Here is a 21,490-nt window from a genome sequence, read left to right on the forward strand (position 1 = left end):
TATCTAAAGGGCTATCACGTGAAAGATGGAGAAAACTTGTTTTCTCATCGTCTGGAGGCTAGGACCCGAACCAATGACTTCAAGTTACAAGGAAGGAAATTCCAACTAAATACAGTGGTACCTCGGGTTACATACGCTTCAGGTTGCAGACACTTCAGGTTACAGACTCCGCTAACCCAGAAATAGTACCTCGGGTTATGAACTCAGCTTCAGGATGAGAACAGAAATCGTGCTCTGGCGGCGCGTCGGCAGCGGGAGGCCCCATTAGCTAAAGTGGTGCTTCAGGTTAAGAACAGTTTCAGGTTAAGAACAGACCTCTGGAACGATTTACGTTCTTAACCTGAGGTACCACTGTATCAGGACGAACTTTCTGACAGTAAGAGTTGTTTGACAGTGAAACAGAATCCCAGGTGGTGGACTCTCCTTCCTTTAATGTTTTTAAGCAAAGGCTGGGTGATCATCAGCCATGTATGATTTAGTTGAGATTCCTGCACTGTAGGGGGTTGAGATAGATGACCCTCGGGGTCCTTTCCAACTCTACAGTTCTATGATTCTCTGTGTGTAATTGTAATTCTATGATTGTATGATTCCATGTGTGTAAATATTTTATGTAATTTCCAGGCATTTTAACATATTACTAAAAAGGGTGTATGTGTGCTAGTGGAGCATTCTCAGTGTATCACCAATGGAAACATTTAATATGGCCACATAGTACTGAGAGCTGTGTTGCAAGAGGGAAATCTCTGCTGTGTAGCAAAACCACATTCCCGTCTTTGTTTTCCTTTCAGATTCAAGGAGATGAGTGCTACATGGCTGGATGAGCAAAGTACACAAAGCTACAGAGAAATAAACAAAAGGGCAATAAAGAAAGGAAGCAGAAATAGGAGACTGCCCTGTCTGGAATCAAAGGGAGGCAGTTTGCTTCAGGTGTTACGTTCAGGAGGGGTGGAACGACCACACCCTGGATCCGTGTCCCCAAGCAGCCCCCTTCCCTCCACGCTGGCTGGTGGCTCCATCTCTAGCGGCTGCGCAAAAGGACAATGCACCACTACTGAGGGAAGGGAGTAGCAGGCAGTTCCCTTTCCAGGAAAATTCTGGCTGCTGCTGCACCCTCCCTGTTGTCATTTCCTCTAAGCTTGTTCAATATCACTATGGCTGCAGTTCAAAACCATTGTTTTGTGTGCCTTCCCTTCTATTTTTTTCTCTAGCTCCTCTTCTTTTCTTTTCTATTTTGTCAATAGTTTTCTGCTCATCACAACTTTGTTTTTCTCCTGTTCTTTACTCCCTACTTCCTTCCGCCCCTCCTCTCAATATGCCACCCTTTCTGCCTCCTACTCTTCCCTTTCCTCCACCTCTGTGCATCTGATCTTTCTTCTCCTTTTCTTTTTCTTCACAGTCCCAACTCCTACGGATTTGTTCCCAGATATAGTCAACTGAGCAAGGGTGTGCTTGTGTACGTGAGACAGCTGAGCAGTCTTATGTAGGTCTACTAAAAACAAAGTCCCATTTTACCCTATTACCTTACTCACTGGATCTTTATCTTTCCAACTTTATGGATGTTAACAGTGGTTTTGGAAAAAATCAGTGGGGAGAATCAAGCTTCCCGCAGTTGACTGAAACAAAACGCCAAAACTACGTGTTCTTTACCGTGACATCCTCCATGTTTAGTTTCATCATTGCTCCACTTGACAGCTCTCAGGTCACCTTCCCATTTAGCATCTGGCATGGAGCCGGGGACACCTGTTTGTTGAAGAGAGAACACAAGAGAAAGATAAGTTTTGTTCTTAAAATAAGGTGGTTCGCTCTTGAAGAAGTGAACACTGTTGTGCCACCCAGTTGGAGATCCTCATTCATCTCAGTTTCTTCAAAGGCAAAGGTTTCTATTTGGAAGTCTCTGGCTTTTGCCCGAGCCAGCTTGTGTTAAAAACAACACACATATCCTGATCTCTAAAAGTTATTTCCAAAATCTCCAGCTGTACAAATAGTTTCTGCATCAAAAAGGGAGGTATGGTTTTCCTGTCAACCTGTGAACCCTGCAGTAAAACAATGTCAAATGTCCATGCACAAGAACGAGCCTGGAGGAAATACCATCTCCGGTCAGTCTGCATGTGCAGCTTATGATATGTCCTGCAAATGCCATGAGGAATGTTTGTGTTCCTGGACCCAATACCAACTTTTGGAAGAAATGCTGAGAGTCAACAGAACTGATTGCACTGCACACAGGCATGAATGGAGTACAGCAAAGGTGAAATTTGTGGTATCTACTTCATTTTTACTATGGCTCAAAGTCCACCAATCAGAGTCGGTGCAAAATAGCAGCTACAGAACAATGCAAAACGGCGCTTTTGGAGCATGGGAGCCTTACCTACTGTAGCCCAAATTCTCCAGGTGCATATATGTATTGAGTTACTGCAGATTAATGATTCTAAGCACAAACCTCTAAAACTACCCCACAGGGTTGCACTAAGAATCAATGAATCAATGAATAGGAATCAATGAATAGGAATAGGGAATCAATGAATATGAATGTTATAGGTCAGGCTTCCTCAACCTCGGCCCTCCAGATGGTTTTGGCCTACAACTCCCATGATCCCTAGCTAGCAGGACCAGTGGTCAGGGATGATGGGAATTGTAGTCTCAAAACATCTGGAGGGCCAAGGTTGAGGAAGCCTGTTATAGGGGAACAACACAGAGGGAAAGATTCGGCAAATGAGTCTTGCTAACAAAAACCCACACAAGGACTTCTAGTAATGCAGAGCTGCTTACCCCGTCCTTGTGCCCCCAAAATTGGTTCAGTAGGTGGGTGGGAGAACCCCCCTGAAAAAAACAGTGCAGGGGGGAGACGAGATCGGGGACCCTTCCACCTGGCAAACTGAAATGTTTGCACTGGTGGAACAATGGCCATAGTAGAGGCAGATTTTGATCTTTCAGCAGTGCCCTGTGTGGGCCCAAAATTCAGCACCCCCCACTTCTCATCTTCTGTTCTGCTCAATTCGCTACGTTATAGTTGCAATGTCCTGCAGCACCCCCTAGGCTTGGCGCCCAGTGTAGGGGAACCAGTCACGCTGCCCTAAATGCACCGCTGGCCATATAATGATGTTGAATTCCTCCCAGAGAGTTTTGTTTTTTAACTTGCATATTTTACTTCCTGTTGTTAAGCAACTGGGAGCCAGAAAGCCGTGGCTATCTACTACAGATCACACAAACATCTACCAGCAGATTCTGATCTGCTTGTTTACCCATCTCTGGGGTAGAGGGAAAGCACTAATGTAACAGTAGACACGGCATGCATAAGATTATTTACAACGCAATAGTAGCATCAACGCACAACATTCTGCAACAAACCTGCAACAGCAAACTATGCTCAATAAATGTCACTTACTCTCAACTCCATATTTCCACTTCCTTCCTATGGTAGAAGCAGATGGGCTTCTTTCCTGACTCTCAGTGTCGGCTGATCACAATAACAATTCCCAGCGTGTTGCAAGGACACTGCTCAGCAGCTGAGCTTCCAAATACCACAGATATATATATACTGAACTGATGATATACTGAATCACCCAATGAAACTGAATCTCATAAAAAATGGTAAGTAGCTCCAAGGTTCTTGGGGGCAACAAATCCCTACAACAAACCTTAACTAGGGCATTCTGGTGCTTGTGGCCTTACTCGCCACAATCAATGGAAGAGGAATAGCCTACTGAGTTTGGAAGACTGACATTGTGGTGGCAGTTTTCAAGCAAAAGGGATAAAAAATAATAATCCCAGGTTATTAGCTGGTCTATCAACCTGCTAGGTTGATAGTGGCATGCAAAGCTGCATGAAGGGCCCCTGAGCAGAGTGTTTCCAGCAAGTCACCCCGGGTTTAATGCTAGGCTGGGGAGCCTGTGGCCTCCCAGATGTCGCTGGGTTACAACTCTCATCATCCCCAATCACTGGCCCTGCAGGGTGCTGCAGCTGATGGAAGTCCAGCAACCAAGATCTAGAAGACCACAGATTCCTCACGTCTGCTTTGCTGATGGCAGAGGTGGCCTGGAAGCAGCAGTCACTTTGGCACTGCCTTGGCAAATGTGGGTGTGAAGAGTGGCAGAAGGAAAGGACAGAAATGTTCCTTCTGTGTACATCCTTCAGTCAACTTAGCTTAGGATCAAAGCCTTGTTTTGGATGATTCCATATTGGCTGTGAGTCCTGGAAGACCTTGCCTCCCTGCCTTGCAGGCCTTTTCTCCCCTGGTCTGGGAGGGCCCTGACTGACTCCAGCTACAAATGCTAAGGCTGCTGAAGAGGCCAGAGACCATCTTCTTGGCTATCTTACTATCTTGGAACAGTTCAATTTGGTTGTGTGCTTTTTGATGTGTTTTATTTATTGTCTCTCTCAACTTCTGTAATTCTGGTTCCTTTTTCATGTCGTAAGCTGCCTTTGAGCATGGTTTTAACTATGAAAATGCATCCAAAAAAATGATGTGTGTATGTATGTATATTTATTGTTCATGAAGCTTTTTCTGGAGTTTGTGTATAGCAGACTGCCGGAGGGCAAGAAAAATATGGGAACCTTATCTTGGATCAAAGTCACTGCAGATAAACTAATAATAGCAGCAGTCCAATGGAATTTTTTTGGGGGGGTGTGTATTCAGGTGAGCACTACTTGGGACACCCCCCCCCAACTATAATCCTTAGGCCAGCTTCTTTGGAAATCTCATCATGGTGAAACAAATTTTATGCTATCTTAAACCTGTGTTGGATTCACTTCTGGCATCCCCACCCCTACCCCAAGGTTATGCCTAAGATCCTTGCTTCCTTTACTCTGGCTCATTTGCCCCCCAGGAAATGGATGAAAGGACATGTAAATATCTGGACATTTCGTTGTTGTTCAGGTTTCACTCTTGAAGATTGTGAAATAGCTGGGAGCAATGGAAAGGGCGAAACAGAAGCTCTCAAGAGGGCTGACCTGTCTTTCCAGCCAGTGTAGCTTTCACAAGATCCAAGGAGGTGGGTTTTCTTTTCTTTCTTTTTTTGCCAAAGGGTATAATTTGAAAGATAGTTGAAACATTACTTTACCCCAGGTGACAAGTATGAGCACTTTGCAATGCTCCTAACAAAGGAGTGCCCTCAGGGGAGGTTTTAAGGTCAGGAAAAGTAGCTCGGGAAGAAAAGGGCTGGGCTCTTAATTACACAACAAGTAGCAAGTACTGTTGTGATACATCAAAGCTGTTGTGTGCTTTAGCCAGGGTGGTTGTGCTACTTTACCAGGCTGCTCATCATGGGATTGGTTGGCTGATCATGGAATCATAGAGCTGCCTTTGGAAGGGACCACGTGGATCATCTAGTCCAACCCCCTGCAATGCAGGATTTTTTTTGCCCAAGATAGGGCTCAAACCCACGACCCTGAGATTAGGAGTCTCATGTTCTGCAGACTGCCAGGGATGGGGACTGATGGTCCTCCGGAAGCTCCTGGGCCCCTACTCCCATCATCTTTGACCATTGGCCGCACTGGAGGGCTACAGCTTCCCCATCCCTGCTTTGTGCTGATGCTCAGCTTCTCTGCCTCTCCACAGTCCTCTTTCCAAAGGGATAGTGGTGTTGCTCCACTACAGCAAAAAATGACAAATTTGTAATGGCACAAGCCTTTGTGTGCCAGAGTCCAGTTTGTCAAGTGTTGATGGACTAAAACTCCTACAGCCCTTGACCATTGGCCATGCTAGCTGGGTCTCATGGGAGATGGAATTTAACAACATCAGAAAAGCAACATTTTCCATGCCATGAAACCATGGAACAGCCTGATCTGTGAGGTCCCAAGGTTTACAGAACATTCATAGCAGACCTTTTAGTCCAACGAACAGATTTATAGGATAATTCTGCAATCTGTGCCTTTCGAAAGCTTCAGCACCCAGTACAGTAATCATCCAGTTCCACCATGTCCCACGGGGGGCAGTGAAGGCCACCAACTTGGTTGGCTTAGAAAATCAGACAAATTCATGGAGGATAAGACTATCAGTGGCTACTAGCCATGATGATCACGTTGTACCTCCACTATCAAGAGCAGTATACCTCTGAATATCAGTTGCTGGGGGCTGAGGGTAAGGAGGGTAAGTCTTGTGCTCAGGCTCTGCTTACATGGTTCCCACAAGCATTTAGCTGACCACTACAAGAACAGAACCAGTTTGGCCATTGGCCTGATCCAGTAGAGGTTCTTATGTTCCAAGATCATCAGCCGGCCACAGCACCTACAGAAGTTTCTTGGCAAAATACAGTATTTCTTTTGCAGGAATCTCCTGTACTGAGTAATATCCAAGACATACACAGAGCAGACCCACTGAAATGAATGGATTTAAATCGCATGCAATTAACTTAAGACTATTGATTTCATTAGGTCAGCTATGAGTGTGGGCAAGTCAGATACATCCCTTTGAGTTATCAGAAATGCATGAAGACACTGGCATCTAATAAACTTCTTTATGTACTGAGATGGGTTCCCCTCTTTCAAGTTCTATTATATTTCTTTGGAAAATAGTTTGCGAATTCAAATTGCACACATGCGCGCGCGCGCACACACACACACACAGGTGAACAAAGCTTCTGCAATTTTATTTCTTTCGGGAAGCAACCTTAATAAGAGAAACCAGAAATCTGAAAGAAAAGGCAAGGGCACTGAGAATTCCCTATGTGCCAAATGTTCCTATGTCTAGGATGCATGGACAATAATAGCAACCACCCTGCTCCACAGGCCCAATTCACCTGCCTGGACTTGTTAAAGGAGGTAACTAACTAGCTATTACCATACCTTCAGGGAGCTGGTATGGCCACTGTGTAGCACCCAACCAAAAGAGCAAAGGTGGCAGGCTGTCAGATGAAGAAAACATCTATCTTAGAGGAAAAGCAAAAACTGGGGGGGGGGGGAGTGGGCCACAATAAGATTCAATAAATAAGAGAAGGGGGGGAATTGGGGGGGCAGGAATGAGGGTCTGTAGAAAATGGTGGAATGGCCAACCACATTTGCATCTTCATGTAGCATCTCCCAACCGACACATTTTATGTCTAAAGCTTACCCACTATATAACCTACCAGTGGGGAGGGGGGAGTGTATATATTACTGGGGTTTGGACTAGATGACCCTCATGATCCCTTCCAACTCTACAATTCCATGATTCTATAAGTCAAATGAAAGTGTGATTTACTATCCGGTTCAGTACTGAAAGATAACACTCAACTGAGAATGCAGCATGAAGCCAGCACAGAGGCATGGCAGGCGCTGCAAATGAAGCTAGGAAGCCTCTGAGTGGAGTTTCTCTTTGAAGCAGGATTTGGGAGTGCCTCACATTCTGTGTGACACCCCAAATCACTGCAGCTTCTGCAATGAAATGCATCACAAACCAGAAGACCATAGCTAATATATACTGCACACGTTCTTCTGATCACAGGAGGTAACAAAGGGAGACAACATTGAAAATATTCTGACATTAAAATATGTTAAGCCTAATACAATATCAGGTTTATTTGTTTATCTTTTCCATAATCAACGTGCTACTATTTCACCCTTCCCTGTGGAGTCCAAGTTTGCATGCCTGCTCTGAGCCCTAGGTCCTGGCATCAAGCACATATACCAGTACTGTATATCATTTCTTGATTTCATCTCTTAACGCAATGTTTCATAGAGCTTTGTCAGTTGCTAGGAACATCACAGCCAGTTCATTTGCTACAAACTTGTCATGGAATTAAGGTTTTCAGTTGCCAAAAGGAACGGATTCACTTTTTCAATGGTAAAATCACATGAACCACATATTTTAACTTGGTTTTGTGTGAAAAAGTGATTCCTTTTTGTCTGCCCTGAATCTTCCAACTCTTAGCTTCATTTGATGCAGCCCAAGTTATTGCATTATGAAAGATGGAGAAAATAAGTTTATCCGCTTTCTCCACATTCCACATAATTTTACACATCTCTATCATGCCACCCTCTCCTTACTCATGGTTTTCTCCTGCTAAGCTTAACCTTTCCTCTGAAGGAGATGCACCAGGGAAGCCCAAAAATGGAAAATGTGGAGGCAACAGCTCATCGCCATTGTAAGTTACCCAGCAACTGGTTTTGAGAGACATGGAGGCTCTAACATTTAGGTGGCAATACCTAACTCAATGAAGCTTACTTCTAAATACATAGGCATATCACTGCACTGTTAGTTTTCATGTTAACAGCCACTGGCAGGCATTCCAGACATACCTGTGGTGCTGTTAATCGCAGCCAGCTCAGATCCCATAAGTGCATATGGAAAGCTGTGGTTGCCCCAGACATACATCATTTTACACCTAGTTACATTCGCTTTCGTTTTCCTTTTCTCACCTGCAGGCTTAGATTTGGTGATTCATTTGGAGCTCTTTACCTCCTTGAGTTTTCATCCTGGCTACCTCACTGCTTACATGCACAAATAAATTACATTAAATAGCCCCAGGACAAGATTATTGGGAAACTTCACTACTTCCTTCTTTCTGATACATCTGTCCATCTATAAGAAAGGGGCATTGTCCTCTCATCCTGCTTCTGCCAAGCTGGGCAGAACTTTGAACTAAGTTCCACTAAGTCTGCTGGGTATACGCTGTTATTATTACAGAGCTCAATAATCTTGTGTCGTGTGTAATCAACCCTTAACGCGGAGCCTGTATCCAGGCAATTATTCCCTGCACAATGTGATTTATTTTTGAACTGGAAAAGGTGGGAAATGTGTCCCTGAAAAATAAAAGCAAGGTGGAAAGCTGTACAGGGTTTTGCTCTGTGGTTTGGACAGCTCACGGTTGGAGTTTTGAGAGATGCAGTGAATTATTTCCCACCCTAAAGAGGCTCCATCGGGAAATGCCCTTAGCAAGCAAGTCCTGGCTATAGGACAAAAGAAAATACGCGCGCCTTGGGAGACCAGAAACCACCCAAATCAGAAACTGCCAGATGCCATTAACGTACCTGGTATCCTGTTGAGCGTCACCCAGTAATGTTCATCCGGACTGTAGGTGTCCTTAGACCATTCCAGCAAATCGAGGGCCCGTTTGTCCTGGAAAAGGAACTCCACAAACGGCCTGGTGAGGGCAATGTAGGCAGAGCCAAAGTAAATTGTCAGATTGTGGGGCGCAGGTGATTTGAGGGTACCAGTCCTTTTCATGTAAGAGGACTCTCTGTCTATGTGCTCCTTGTAAACGTACTTGGTCCTTACGGTGATCGGCTGAGGAGGGAGGATGCCGGGGGTGATGTTCTTCCCTTTGAAGTTTTTCAGGTGGCGGACGACTTCCCTGTTGGTTTTCAACGGGAAGTCTTGGCCGCACATGTTGAGCACATACTTCCAGCGGACCTCGGAGCGCAGCAAGTCCTTCATGCAGTTCAGGTCAGCCTGGAGACGCGAGATCCCCGCGTAAATGACCGGCTCGGCTTTGGACGCGAGGAAGGCGTTGGGGAAGCAGCCCACCAGCCTCTCCACGCTCTGCTTGTAGTCGCCGGACACCTTCTCGTCCACGTGGATGCAGTACACGTTCTGGGGCGCGTAAAGCGCGCGGAAGACTCTTTCGAACGTGGCAAACTCTTTGTGGAGGGTGATGACGTAGGCGAGCGGGAAGGCGACCTCTTCCTCCGAGAGGGCTCGCGTGACGTAGTGGCTGCCCTCCACGTACTCGGCGCAGCCGGGCGACTGCCCGAAGGGCGTGCGCAGGTGGTTGCCCCACACGAACGCCTTCTCCCCGGCGGCCAGGGCGCCGCAAGCCCCGCGGAGGAAGTCGCCTTCTCTCCCAGGCTGGGGCTGCTGCCGGGGCTGCTGACCCCGCGGCCGCCGGGCCTCCTCCTTGGGGCCCGGAGGGTCGGGCTGGCCGCGGAGGAAAACCAGCAACGCCGTCAGGCTGCTGAGGGCGAGGGCTACCAGAAGGTAGGAGAGCCTGCGAGGCAGCATGGTGGCGCGCGACGCCAAAGCCGCCAGGCGCAGCGCGCCTTTCCCCCCGCCGACGACCGCCTCAGGAAGGAGCTCCCGCCGGCTGCAGCCCTGCTGCGCGCGAGGCATGCGGCTCCTCAGCTGGGCGCCGCAGCGCTGCATGGGGCTTCTTCCCGCATGCCCACGGCTAGCGAGGTCGCCAAGGCAGGGCTTTTGTGTTCGCTCAGCCTGTTGCTAAGCAAGCCGCCGGGCTGCCTCTTCCTAGGGGCCGCAATGGAAGCAGGCTGAGCGTTCCCTCAAGAGCGCAGAGGCGCGAGAGCCTCGTCTGTGCCGCCTCTCCTTCGCGCGCGCTCCTCGCCGGACTCCTCGCCGGCTCTTCTTTGGTAGCCCTTTGGTTCAGCGGCTCGGCCCCGCCTTCGGGGAACGGGTTTCTTCTTCGCTCCCGGCCGTGTGATTGGCTGCTGGCGCCGCGGCTTCCCCGCCCACCTGTCGGTTTTGGCGTGGAGCAGGTTTGGGGCGCCCGACCCGCTTAGCATGTGAAAGGGAAACCCTCAGGGTGAAGGAGGGAGAAGAAGGCCTGCAAGCCACGGCGAACATATTGGGAAACAAAGAGCTGAACAGCAACCCAGGGTCTTCATTCCATTGAGCAAGCCACGTTTACACGAATAATTTTTTTAAAAAATTTAATTTTTTTAAATTATTGTAAATTTTATTGAATACAAAAAAAAATTTCAAATAAGAAAAGAAATACGAAACAAATTTCATACATATACACATAAACATAGTTATTTATACATCTATAAAGCAATATTCAGAAAGAAAGGGGGAGGGGGAAAAAGAATAAACGAAGAAAGAAAAAAGGAATAAAAGAATAAAAGAAGAAAGAAAAATTAAAGATGGAAATTTAGAAAATAGAAAAGTGTTCACCATAAACAGCAGTTTCAGATCTATACTTGCATACGGCTATATATTTCCATCTTACAAGAGATCAGCCTTAATTAAAATGTTTTAAAAGACTTCCACCGTTTACGCCGCATGTCTTTTATACTTCAGTCACCGTAACCTCTGTTCTTCATGACCACGTTTACACAAATATAAATGAATACCTCAAAAGAGGCTTGTGGCACCTTGAAGACTAACAGATGACAGTCATGGACCAGTCGTGAGATGCATCAGGTGTTTTATCTTCAGTTGGTAGGCCTATGTACCATGGAAGGCACCAAATGTTGCCATGTGGCATTGGACATCCCTCTGTCTTCTGCAGAAATGCACTGAGACTGGATTCTTCTCTGCAAGTTGTTGAATGGGTACTTGTATATGAACTGTTGAGGGCTTTGTCACCTGAGCAACAAGGGTGGTTCTGGTATAACAGAATGGGAGGGGAGTGAAGATCTCCCCAGAGACTAAGACAGCTTGTCCCCATGCCCCTATCAAACTCAGCTCACATGCACACACACAGACACAAGCAGCATGAATCAAGAGTTTAGGGACATGAGGGACCAGTGGCGTAGCAGTGGCTGCTGGCGTCCCGGGCAGGGCAAGTGTGGTGCCCCCTGGTAGACTAGGCAGCCCAGTGGTGCGGCCACCACCTCTCCTCCTATCCTGCTCCCAGGTCAGGCCTGATGGACTCTCCTTCATTGGAGTTTTTAAAGCAGAGCCTAGATGGTCCCCTATTATGCATTTCTTGTATCAGCAGGATATTGGAACAGGGTTTCCCAAACGGGGGTCTCCAGCTGTTTTTGGACTACAACTCCCATCATCCCTAGCTAGCAAGACCAGTGGTCAGGGTTGGTGGGAATTGTAGTCCAAAACAGCTGGAGTCCCAAGTTTGGGAAACCTTGGACTAGAGGATGATCAAGGCACTTTCCGAGTTTTTGATAATAATGGGTTTCCCATCATAGCCCGCTGTATTTTGTAAGAAATGTCAATATCTATCAATAACCTATTGAAAGGATAGATTAAATAAGATAGCTTAGTAATAAAAAGGACATATCTTCACTTTGACTTGTGCCTCAAATGCATAATCAAAATTCTAAAGTGATTTTTTTTTTGTGTTGTCCTTCCAGTACACACTAGTATAAAACACAGGTCTTAAGGCTGAAATCTTACAGATATGAATAGCCAGCATAGGAAATTAACACCCCATGTACAGTCTTTGAGGATTGTGAAAGACTAGAGCTATTTTTTAATGGATTTCCTGTTAACATGAGCTATACATACTTCCTGGTTAGGACAGAACCTAGTTATCCAAAGTCCAAATTTACCTAAGGTGGGGAAGAAAACTAACAAAACCAGTGTGTGGCCTGTTGTACTCAGCTTGCAAAATGATTTTTCTTAAATACAGGTGTCTTTTTATTTATATGTTACTATTTGAACGCTAGTATATAATGTATATAATAAAATGTAGGGAAACATGAACAGAGGAAATTTTCCAGCATTAACAATGACTCCTTCTAGGTCAGAGGTATCTAATGTGGTGCCCATCAGATGTTGCGGCAATGCAACTTGGATCTTCCCTGATCATTGACCGTATTGCCTGGGGTTGATGGAACTTTGTGGCAAAAGAAATCCAAACTTCACATTTATGCCTATGGGGCTTGAACAGGCATTGACCAGCTAAGAAAGAGATGGACAGCTGAATTAAAGTATGGAGTAACTTTGGGGGAGTTGTATTCTGTGCGTTAGGAATGAAGAGGAAATGATTTGAAAATAAAACTGTTGGTACAAATCTGGGGTGTGGCTACACCTGGAATGATGTGTTCAGTTCTGGTTGCCAAACCCCAAAATAAAATTATTGTGAGCTGGGGGTGGGGTGCGTGGTTTGTGGTTAGTCTAGTCTGCATGATGCCTGAGGCCTTTCTAGTTCCTGGGGTAAAATCCAGTGAGGGTTAAATCTAATAGAGGATTCCATTATTGAACTAGCCAGGTAAGCTTCTTAGTGAGATAATGGCTTAAATAGTGTTTTCAGCATAACAGAGGAAGTGGCTCTGTGCCAGAGGGCAGGTGGGGGGGGGTCCCTCCATCACCTGGCTGGTAGTGAGAAAGACAAAAGTCAGAGGTAGGTGTGTATGTGTGTGTGTGTGTGTGTGTGAGAGAGAGAGAGAGAGAGAGAGAGAGAGAGAGATGGGTTATAAACAGGCAGAAGTGAGAGAATGAGAGCCATGCTTGATTTCTGCTTGAACCCAAGGCTGTGACTATGGGAGAAGCAAGACTTTTGGGGTGTTAATGCTGTGTGTCCCTCCATGTTAGCCCCAGGTTGTATGTATGTGTAAATAAGCCTTATATCATTAAGACACCATGGCATCTGCTGTCCTTCCAAGGAAACTGAACCCTGGGTGAGCACCTGGAAACAGTGGAATATCTCATTTGCCCAGGACTCAGCTAGACTGGTAAAGAAAAAGCGATTCATATGCTTTGTATGTGCAGTATAACATTGTGCCCACAGATGGCAATGTGGAATCCCACTTTTCCTCTACCTGTTTTCCCTGTTTAAGTTTACAACTCTTTAAACTGAAATGCTTCTTTGCTGCGTCTAGATCCAGCTCCAGAGATTGGGGTGGTGTTTTATACAATATTATAGAGTGCTCAAGACTGTGAACCTGCATTCTCATTCTCCTTGTGAAGCAGGAGACAGGGCTCTGTAAGGATGTGATACGAGGCCCAAAGCCGGTGTGTGTGGCCCTAGACTCCTGTAGCCTTTAACCCAGCAGTGGACAGTAACAGATGGCTCCAAGTGCTGGGTTGTGTAACTATTAGCTTGGTTCAGGTTTCCTCTTCCTGCTTTTCATGAACCTGACAGGTCAGCCTTGCTGTTTTTTCCCAACATCTTTTGGGGAAGCAAACCAGTTTCTGGGTGTGCTGCAAACATAATTCTTATTGATTGTACACCTTTGTGTTAAAAGGCAGAATTTGGCTGTGCCCTGAGAAGAGGTTTTTGCTTATTTATTTCCATGTTTGCACAGGCTTTTGAATGGTGAAGGAACGAGCTGGCCAAGCACTAGAAGCTAGTGGCAATTTCAAAATTTTGCAACAATTGAAAAATTGTGTAAATAGGAGGAGAGGGGAAGGAGGGGGAGGGAGGGAGAGAGAGAAGACACACACACACACACACACACACACACACACACACACATGTGAGAGTAAGTAGCAGCACCAGAAAGAAAGAAAAAAATGCAGAAGGAGCAGGTTATATTTCTCAGTGGGTACGAAAGAAAAATAACAGTAGACCTGCCCCCTCTAGTCCCATCTGTGGTGTGGATTTATTAAATCCCTGCTATCTCAAATCACAACAGCATTCTCACACACCATCCGGCAGGAGTTTCCATTGGTTCTGCACTAAAAAAGTACTGTATTTTCGCTCTATAAGACGCACCAGACCACAAGACGCACCTCGTTTTTGGAGGAGGAAAACAAGGGGGGGGGGAATTCTGAATCTCAGAAGCCAGAACAGCAAGAGGGATCACTGCGCAGTGAAAGCAGCAATCCCTCTTGCTGTTCTGGCTTCTGGGATAGCTGTGCAGCCTGCATTCGCTCCATAAGACGCACACACATTTCCCCTTACTTTTTAGGAAGGAAAAAGTGAGTCTTATAGAGCAAAAAATACGGTAAATAAAAATAAAATAAAAATTGTTCTGGTATGCATATACAGTGGTACCTCGGGTTACATACTTAATTCATTCCGGAGGTCTGTTCTTAACCTGAAACTGTTCTTAACCTGAAGCACCACTTTAGCTAATGGGGCCTCCTGCTGCCGCCGTGCCGCCGGAGCACGATTTCTGTTCTCATCCTGAAGCAAAGTTGTTAACCCGAGGTACTATTTCTGGGTTAGTGGAGTCTGTAACCTGAAGCATCTGTAACCTGAAGCGTATGTAACCCGAGGTAACACTGTATTGATAAAAGTGCCACAGGTGCCAGCGCAAGCTGGCTGCCATGGGCAGCAAAGTAAGAAGTGCTAGTATGCTGCAGTGGATTCTTTGTCTCTCTCTCACACAAAAACCCTGGTTTGGCATCACAGAATGGAACCATGCATGCAGAGTACAGTGGTACCGTGGGTTAAGTACTTAATTCGTTCTGGAGGTCTGTTCTTAACCTGAAATTGTTCTTAACCTGAAATTGTTCTTAACCTGAAGACCACTTTAGCTAATGGGGCCTCCCACTGCCGCCGCGCCATGGGAGCACGATTTCTGTTCTCATCCTGAAGCAAAGTTCTTAACCTGAGGTAATATTTTTGGGTTAGCGGAGTCTGTAACCTGAAGCGTATGTAACCTGAAGCATATGTAACCCGAGGTACCACTGTAGTTGAGTAGATTCATGCAAAGAAAACCCGGCCATGCACTGGCGGCAGAAGAGGAGTGCAGGGGGAACGCACTGCCCCTGGCAGCGCAATCCCAGTGGGGTGCCATCTCAGTTGCACCCCTCAGCCGTGCTGGGCGCCACGCCCCCAGGACACATGCCATGCCCCTGTGGGTGGTGATCCATGCCTCCAGGATGCACGTCACACCCCTGTGGTGGCGTAGCACGCCCCTGGGATGCCTGCCAGCCCCACCCCCACCTGCTCTCCACCCCCCAGTGCTGGAGCATGAAGCTCTGCCACTGCCGCCATGTTTGAAACAAGGGTATGCAACCCTCCATGCCCTTTCTATCCAGCCTTGAAATGCTCTCCCTGGGGCACACACGTCCTCTCCCCAAGCCACACTGCTCCCCAGTCCTCTTTGCCTACTTTGAATTGTGATAGTGCCTCTTGCTAGCCTTTAGAGGTGTGTACGATATTTCAACATAAACACAACTGCAGTCCTGCACACTCCAGGGAGTATACGTATGTCCCATTGAATACAATGGGGCTCACTTTCCTCCCTAAGAAAGCATCCTTGGCATCCCCTCAACAACTTCAGAACTTAATGTAGTGGAATGGGGACCAATGACACTTCTTTTGGAGAAAGCCTTAAGGTGATAGAAATATTTGCTGATATGCCACTACTTTGTCTGAAAGTTCATTGTTTTAAATGTCATTAAAATTTGTGTTAATATTTGGCATATCTACATTGCACATTTAAACTGGTCTGAAAGTGAATTAGTGAATTGCTTCTTGGGCTTGCCGATCAGAAGGTTGGCGGTTCGAATCCCTGCAACGGGGTGAGCTCCCGTTCCTTGGTCCCAGCTCCTGCCAACCTAGCAGTTCGAAAGCACGCCCAATAGTGCAAGTAGATAAATAGGTACCACTCTGGTTTTGGTGTTCCGTGGCGCCAGAATTGGCTTAGTCATGCTGGCCACATGACCTGGAAAAAGTTTATGTGGACAAACGCCGGCTCCCTCGGCCCATAAAGCGAGATGAGCCCCGTAACCCCAGAGTCCTCTGTGACTGGACTTAACTGTCAGGGGTCCTTTACCTTTTTTTTTTTTTACATTGCAAATATAAACTGGTCTGAAAGTAAATTAGTGGGTTTTGATAATGACTTATATTGCTTGATAAGTGTGTTTATAAACCATGACCTCATTCAAAGAGCTATCACGTGGTATGCACTAAAATCATTAAAATGTCACAAAATTATAAAATAAAATGTGGAACAAATTATTAACACTGAAGCAAATTCACTCTCAAAAAACACCTAGTGAAACAGAAGCATTTCCAGGAGGGGATGAAATATCAAAGTTGTTGATTCGGTGTCCCCCCCCAAAAAACCCCCCTCATTTTCATACAATTGCAATTTACAGTTTCAAGCCTAGAATCACGATTACTGCAGAGAACTGAAGTTCTTGTAAATCTGTGGCATGGGCACAGCCTAATGCTGTTACAGTGCAATTTTTAAGGCAGAGAATTATTATAATCTTGCATCTCCTATCCGAAATTACCCTTTTGGCTACCCAACTCTTGTACTGAATCCGGAAGTTGACCTTTGTGTAAAATAAAAGGACTCTGGCAGCAATATTGCTTGTCTGGCAAGCCCATAAGTCTGTGACAAGTCAACCTTTCAGTCATCGTTTTCTTTCAAAGCCAAATATATAACCAAGATTGATTTGATTTGTCCAAACATTCTTAACATTCACACCCATATGATTCATCAATTCATTCATTCAGCCTTCACGGGCATAATTTAGACAATAAAATCATAAATAAGACAGAAAGAAAAAGCAATCTATAAAACATATGATTCATAAAGGAGGTGACAATAACTTAAAGGAGGGTTGATTGTATTGCTCTGCATTATGTTTAACTTAAATATTAAACTTCTTAAATCTACCCCAAAAGCTGAATAAATAATATTTAATCCTAATGCTAAGGATAAGGAAGGCATGACTAACTACCGTACTGCCTTTCCTAATGCTCAGTTTGAGGTCATGTTATGCCTCATGGCTGCTAGCCATTTAAAATACTGTGCTGTCAAATATGAGGAAATGTTGGCACAGAGAGAACACACAGTGTTATTTTGACCTTTTTGACCATTTATTTATTTCATATTCACAGGTATAGAAATATAGCCTTCCTAGTTTATCTTATACAGCAGCCACTTTAAATGAAATATAATATTAATTGAGTTCAGGAAGGAGGAGGTTGCTATAAATAAGCTGATGTGACTTCTGACTGTGTGCGTGTCTGTACACCACTGAATAAACTGGTTGCCCGAGCCCACACATTAATTTGGTTGAACTTTCTCACCCTTTACTGGCTTGGACATAGGTAAAGGGACCCCTGACCATTAAATCCAGTCACGGATGGCTCTGGGGTTGCGGCACTCATCTCGCTTTACAGGCCTAAGGAGCCAGCATACCGTTTCCAGGTCATGTGACCAGCATGACTAAGCCGCTTCTGGCGAACCAGAGCAGCCCACGGAAACGCTGTTTACCTTCCCGCCAGAGTGGTACCTATTTATCTACTTGCACTTGGCGTGCTTTTGAACTGCTAGGTTGGCAAGATGGGACCAAGCAACAGGAGCTCACCCTGTTGCGGGGATTCGAACCACCGACCTTCCAATCGGCAAGCCCTAGGCTCTGTGGTTTAGACCACAGTGCCACCCATGTCCCCTGGCCATAGGTAGCACCTTGCAAATTGGTAAGCAGAAGCTCACCATACATCACATGCAGGCATGTGATACAATAAAAGAAGCCTGCAATCTTATTCTGAATGCACTTGAGTCAGGAGGAGCACTGAAAACTAACACTGATGCATAGGAAACTGTAATTATAATACATGCATAATTAGATTATTGGTCCACTTAGATTAATAATAATAATAATATTGAACATTCTGTTGCCGAAAAAGAATCCCACATTGACCAATCCCTAACTGCAGATCAGCCCAGCCATGCACCAAGCAGGACTTTGGAGAATACAGGGATCTTTGCTGGTGAATACCAAACACTCTACCATGGGCATAGCGGGGGGGGGGGGGCAGGAAGGGGCAGCTGCTCCCCCTTAATCAATAAAAATCAATAAAAATACATGGCTGACTGAGGTTCTGCCCCCCGCAAGGCCTGCCCCCCTCAACAAAAATCCTGGCTATGCCCATGCACTCTTTTCTATCTACTGACCAAGGTAGCTACCCGCCTGGGAAGGATTCTACCAGGCAACCGTAAACCACACAAAAGACTCAAGTTTTATACATTGCAAAGCATTTATATTACTGTAGGCTTTTCATCAACTGATCTTGGGTTGACAATGCAACATTCAGTGCGAGACCAGGTGTGGAAGGGGTTCAAACGCAAATAAGATTTATAGCAAAGTTGTTCGGATGCCCATGCTTGGACGAATTCAAGATTTAAATTGTTTTAAAAAGGAAGTAACATATCCACCTGCAATGTTATCATCAATAGTCAGGAGGTCACTTAAAAGAAAAAAGTGAAACAAGATTTGAGAGTTTTGGCATGAAGGTACTCATTGAAATGTTCATACCGGCAGCAACAATTCATCTCGAGAACCCTGCTATTTTGCCCGCATGGGCAGGAAAGCAGTTAATCACCCCACCCTGGCTGCAGGACCACAAGGGTCCTCTAGTCCAGCCCCCTGCAATGTAGAACTCTTTTGCCCAACATGGGGCTCGAACCCACAACCCTAAGATCAAGAGTCTCATGCTCTACCAAGTGAGCTAACCAGCCATCCCACTCACTTTTGGATTGGAATAATTTTTACAAGAGATCTCTTCAAAGTCATCATCCAATAACAGGCCACGTCTGTGTCCACAGTTGTGTTCTGTTATTTGTCGGTGACATTATTGTTATGCTAGGTGAGAATCAAGGAGATCCATGAGGATCTGTGCCTTGGCTCAGTGGTGTTGTGGTGCTGGCAGGCACGGGATCTGTTTCTCTTTTTACTCTGCAGTCTACCAATGTAAATTGGTAATTTGTATTGTATTGTATTGTATTGGTAAAATGTAAATGGACGTGGGTGGCGCTGTGGGTAAAACCTCAGCGCCTAGGACTTGCCGATCGTCAGGTTGGCGGTTTGAATCCCCGTGGCGGGGTGCGCTCCCGCTGCTTGGTCCCAGCGCCTGCCAACCTAGCAGTTCGAAAGCACCCCCGGGTGCAAGTAGATAAATAGGGACCGCTTACTAGCGGGAATGGGACGCAGGTGGCGCTGTGGGTTAAAGCCTCAGTGCCTAGGGCTTGCCGATCAAAAGGTCGGCGGTTCGAATCCCCACAGCGGGGTGCGCTCCCGCTGTTCGGTCCCAGCGCCTGCCAACCTAGCAGTTCGAAAGCACCCCTGGGTGCAAGTAGATAAATAGGGACTGCTTACTAGCGGGAAGGTAAACGGCGTTTCCGTGTGCGGCTCTGGCTCGCCAGAGCAGCGATGTCACGCTGGCCACGTGACCCGGAAGTGTCTTCGGACAGCGCTGGCCCTTGGCCTCTTTGAGTGAGATGGGCGCACAACCCTAGAGTCTGTCAAGACTGGCCCGTACGGGCAGGGGTACCTTTACCTTTTTTACTAGCAGGAAGGTAAACAGCGTTTCCGTGTGCTGCGCTGGCTCACCAGATGCAGCTTGTTATGCTGGCCACGTGACCCGGAAGTGTCTTCGGACAGCGCTGGCCCCTGGCCTCTTAAGCAAGATGGGCGCGCAACCCCAGAGTTGGACACAACTGACCCGTACGGGCAGGGGTACCTTTACCTTTACCTACCAATGTAAATTTTAATCTGATGGTAGTTTGGAGGAGGTACCGTATGTAAAACCAAGAGGATCCGTTTTTTATTCTGCTAGGTTCGACTTTTACCCAGGGCCATGGAAAAGCAAAAAGTGTGTGTGTGCTTTCTCTGCATGTGCAGAATGACAAGGTGGGGAGGGGTAGTGCCCACAATACTTTCTCAAATTTCCAAACGGGTCCAAAGACATTAGTGACTCCACATGGCAAGACAGACACTTCTACTGACATGCTTCTTCTGTCCAATGCATTTGGAGGCCGGGGCCCTGGGGGACAGAAGCTGTGCTTGCTCCATATGAGGAGAAAAATGCAGCGAGTCCTGTTTTAATGGTACACCCCTATACGTTATCTGGAGGTAGGTTATGAAAGACATGAAAACACCCTCTCCAAATCAAAGAGGAAATGTCGATTACCGAGTGCGATAGGGAAGAAGATGCTATGGGTGGCATTTTGGATTTTGCAAATGTAAGGAAGCATGACGAAGATGGTATCTGTAATGTCCAAAGGTTGTACAAAGAGTCACATAACAACGATAAGAGTGGTGGTGCTGTACCTTCAGCTGAGGATGCCACCATGTTGCAATAAGTTATCAAATCAGGAATGGGCTGTTACCACCAACACAGCTCCAGATCAAGTTGTTGAGTTGGATCCAACTAAATAGTTGAGGTACTGGGAGCCAATGCAACAAGTCCTGCTAGTGCAACAGGGTTTCCCCTCTTCTCCCTAGTCCCCCTGAGCTCCCCAGATTGGCTCTAGGGGGGCTTGGAGAGCCCATAGAACAAGGAGGAAGAGAGGGGAGATGGTTCCATCAGGCAAGCAGAAATGACATTGAATTCAACCATTAGGTTTACTCCACCTAAAAATTTCCCCAAAAGGCATATGTGACCTTTATACTTCTACTTGTCTATTCCATGAAACTTCTACTTGTCTGTGCCAGGTGTTCAACCAGACAACACCTTTCATGGCTATCCCTCTTACTTTACCAAGGGCGCTTTCAGATATCACTACTTTCAGGTGGGAATCAATCACATACTTAGAAATCCAGGTTGCACCATTACAGTCAGTTGGAGGTCTTGTGTAACAACCCAGTTCCTGAAAAGATTGGACTACACACACACACACACACACACACACACACACAGAGGAAAATGCACTGGAAAGTGTGCTTTGATGCAACACAAATCAGGGTGAATGCTTATTAAATAGCCAGCTTCATCTAATCTCTTTGCAAACACATCAGGATGCATAATCAATAAACATTTCCCAAATTCCCATTTGCTTTTCTTTCTTTTCTAATCAATTGTTGTTTCAAAGTTGTTGCTTCTGTTTTCAATTTAGTACAACTCCAGGCTGTATCTCTAATAGCTACGTTGGAGAGAGTGAGTTGTTGCACATTCTCACAGCCCCATCCCTGTTTCCTCACAACTTTACACAATCTCTTAATTCACATGCCTCCTTTTCTTCTGTTCCA

The 21,490-nt window shown here is 45.9% G+C and overlaps 1 protein-coding gene across 6 annotated transcripts in view; it reads right to left on the reverse strand.

The window, feature by feature from the left end:
• The window catches only part of GCNT2 (glucosaminyl (N-acetyl) transferase 2 (I blood group)), a 48,973-nt gene that overhangs the window by 4,829 nt on the left and 22,654 nt on the right, over positions 1-21,490 (reverse strand). For 4 of the 6 annotated variants that reach the window (XR_014513380.1, XM_083449542.1, XM_083449543.1 and 1 more), the window contains exon 3: positions 1,648-1,740. Coding sequence is in view for 4 of the 6 variants with exons in the window: in XM_083449542.1 (XP_083305668.1) it covers positions 1,648-1,740 (93 nt within the window). In the remaining 2 variants the exon portion in view is untranslated. Of the gene's footprint in view, positions 1-1,647; positions 1,741-8,943; positions 10,367-21,490 lie in introns of those variants that run through there. The other 2 variants (XR_014513381.1, XM_083449541.1) reach the window with 1 other exon arrangement.

Source organism: Podarcis tiliguerta (genome assembly GCF_965153285.1).
Source record: "Podarcis tiliguerta genome assembly, chromosome: 7".
Classification (NCBI taxonomy): Eukaryota; Metazoa; Chordata; class Lepidosauria; order Squamata; family Lacertidae; genus Podarcis; species Podarcis tiliguerta.